At 56.8% G+C, this 1,926-nt stretch overlaps 1 protein-coding gene across 1 annotated transcript; it reads right to left on the reverse strand.

The window, feature by feature from the left end:
• Positions 1-281: 281 nt before the first annotated feature.
• On the reverse strand, positions 282-1,894 carry SDRG_09942 (hypothetical protein). The gene is made up of 8 exons (XM_008615909.1): positions 1,641-1,894; positions 1,443-1,515; positions 1,365-1,392; positions 1,275-1,313; positions 1,122-1,225; positions 672-1,075; positions 577-628; positions 282-516 (listed from the first exon to the last, which is right to left on the reverse strand). Exons 1-8 carry the CDS (start codon positions 1,657-1,659, stop codon positions 303-305), a joined length of 933 nt encoding a protein of 310 aa, XP_008614131.1. The 5' UTR covers positions 1,660-1,894; the 3' UTR covers positions 282-302.
• Positions 1,895-1,926: the final 32 nt, after the last annotated feature.

Consider the following 1,926-nt stretch of genomic DNA (forward strand, 5'->3'; position numbering starts at 1 on the left):
CTACTTGCGGAAGCGGTGACGCCAATACCCTCGCCGCTGCCAAGACCGCCTTTGCAGCTGACACGTCCGCGTGGTTGGCTGCATTCAACAGCTAGTGGTGCACACTTAGTACCCGTGCTTTCCTTTAGGCTATGCATACAAACATTATTAGGAGTGTATGTTTATATAACACGCAGATGGTCTACACCGACGACTCCAATGCAAAATACCCTATTATTCTTTGCTGGTACTATTGTTGCTGCTGTTCGTCCGGAAAACTAGGGTTAGGTTCATAACTAGGGTTCGGGTTTTAGCAAGTAAATTCAATCGTGTTTTCGTACTAAGTTATTGATCGCTGTGAACTGCGACATAAGGGACATGCGTTGCGGACTCTGCCACCCGACAAAGTCGAGCACATGCACCTCGAGGTCCGTCGCACTGGTCGCATCTGCCCATGACGCGTCGTCGTCATCGGCGTCATCCCCATTCTCATCGTCGTCATCTTCTACTTGGGTTCGAGTACAGTGGGGGGATTGGCTACGGTCACAGACAATGTGTCCACTTTGAAAACGACATACTTTGTCAGACACAACGTACGCGACAGCTTCATTGCGCGGCGGCACTCGAACTATGCGTCGTGGCCGGTACCCTAACCTCCACCTCAGAAATCATTTCAATTTGTGTCAAGCCACCTGAGGGCGGCGCCGGCGGACGCTTGATGAACGTGACGTATTCCATGTGGTCGACGTCGACGCCGTACATGGCGCTCCAGTGCTCGAGCTTGCGCTTGAGCGCGGCGGGCACGGCCGTAATAGCGTGACCCGCGCCGGGCGACAAGAGCATCTCGACGCTCTTGCCGTTGATCGACGAATGCGACTCTTGGCGGCACTTGAGCTTGTTTGCAATGTCATGGAGCTTGTTGACTTTCTGCACGAGGGGGCTGGCGGACGAGTGTCGCTTGGGAAGCGCCGGGATCGCCTTGGGCTTCTCGGGCGCCTTGATAGGCGTCATGTCGAGCGTCCGGCGCGTCGTCGAGGCCGCAAAATCCATCTTGATGGCCTGAAAGTACGACGGATCGTTGAAGAGCATCTTCCACCTGCAGATGTCGGCGATTCCATCTATCCCATTGCGCGAGAATGTACCGTTCGTGGCACTGCCGCCCGCTCTTGTGCGGAAAGTGCGAGCCGATTTCGTTCCAGTTCTTCGTGCCGAGGCCGTACACAAGCGCCAACAGCTTCTTGTCGTCCTACACAATGCTAGCTGGAAGATGCTTCTTACGGCGGTCGCGTTCGCACCTCTGGCGGCCAGTAGCTTTTGCCACTTGTCGCGGCGCTCTACATAGACCGAGTCAATGCTATCCAAGGCTCGCTTGGATCGTCGCCTACGTGTTGCTTCTCATGCTTGGCCATGGTCCTATTTGGTGTCATCATGAGGCGCAGGCCAGAGCAATCGCGTCGTCCGACCTCGCCGTCGTTTTGCGCTCGCTGGGCCCACACACGCCGGGTGGCGGCCAGTTTTCCTTGTCGGCGCCTATCACTGCGCATGTTCGCCGTCCGGTGCTGTAGATAGATAGATAGATAGGGGTGGCGGCCAGTTTTCCTTGTCGGCGCCTATCACTGCGCATGTTCGCCGTCCGGTGCTGGACCATCGCGGCCTCGTACCCCGCGCCTGCATGTCCATGGCCACGGCTTCTGCTCGCCGTCGCAACGTCCAAAATGGCACTCCGTCTTTTTATTTACCCCGTCCATACAAACCCCAAGCTTGGATTTGCGGGCTCGGTGCTGGATACGGGCTCGTTTATCCGAACGATGGCGCGAAATTCAAAATCAGCTGGCCCGTCCCGCCCTTGCGGCGCGACTTGGCGCGCAAGCGGGCTCCTTACACCTTGTAGAAGGCCCAGATGGCTACACGAGTCCATCACGGCCGCTTTGCGGCCTTGGCGGTAAA

Source organism: Saprolegnia diclina, assembly GCF_000281045.1.
Source record: "Saprolegnia diclina VS20 unplaced genomic scaffold supercont1.32, whole genome shotgun sequence".
Lineage (NCBI taxonomy): Eukaryota > Oomycota > Saprolegniomycetes > Saprolegniales > Saprolegniaceae > Saprolegnia > Saprolegnia diclina.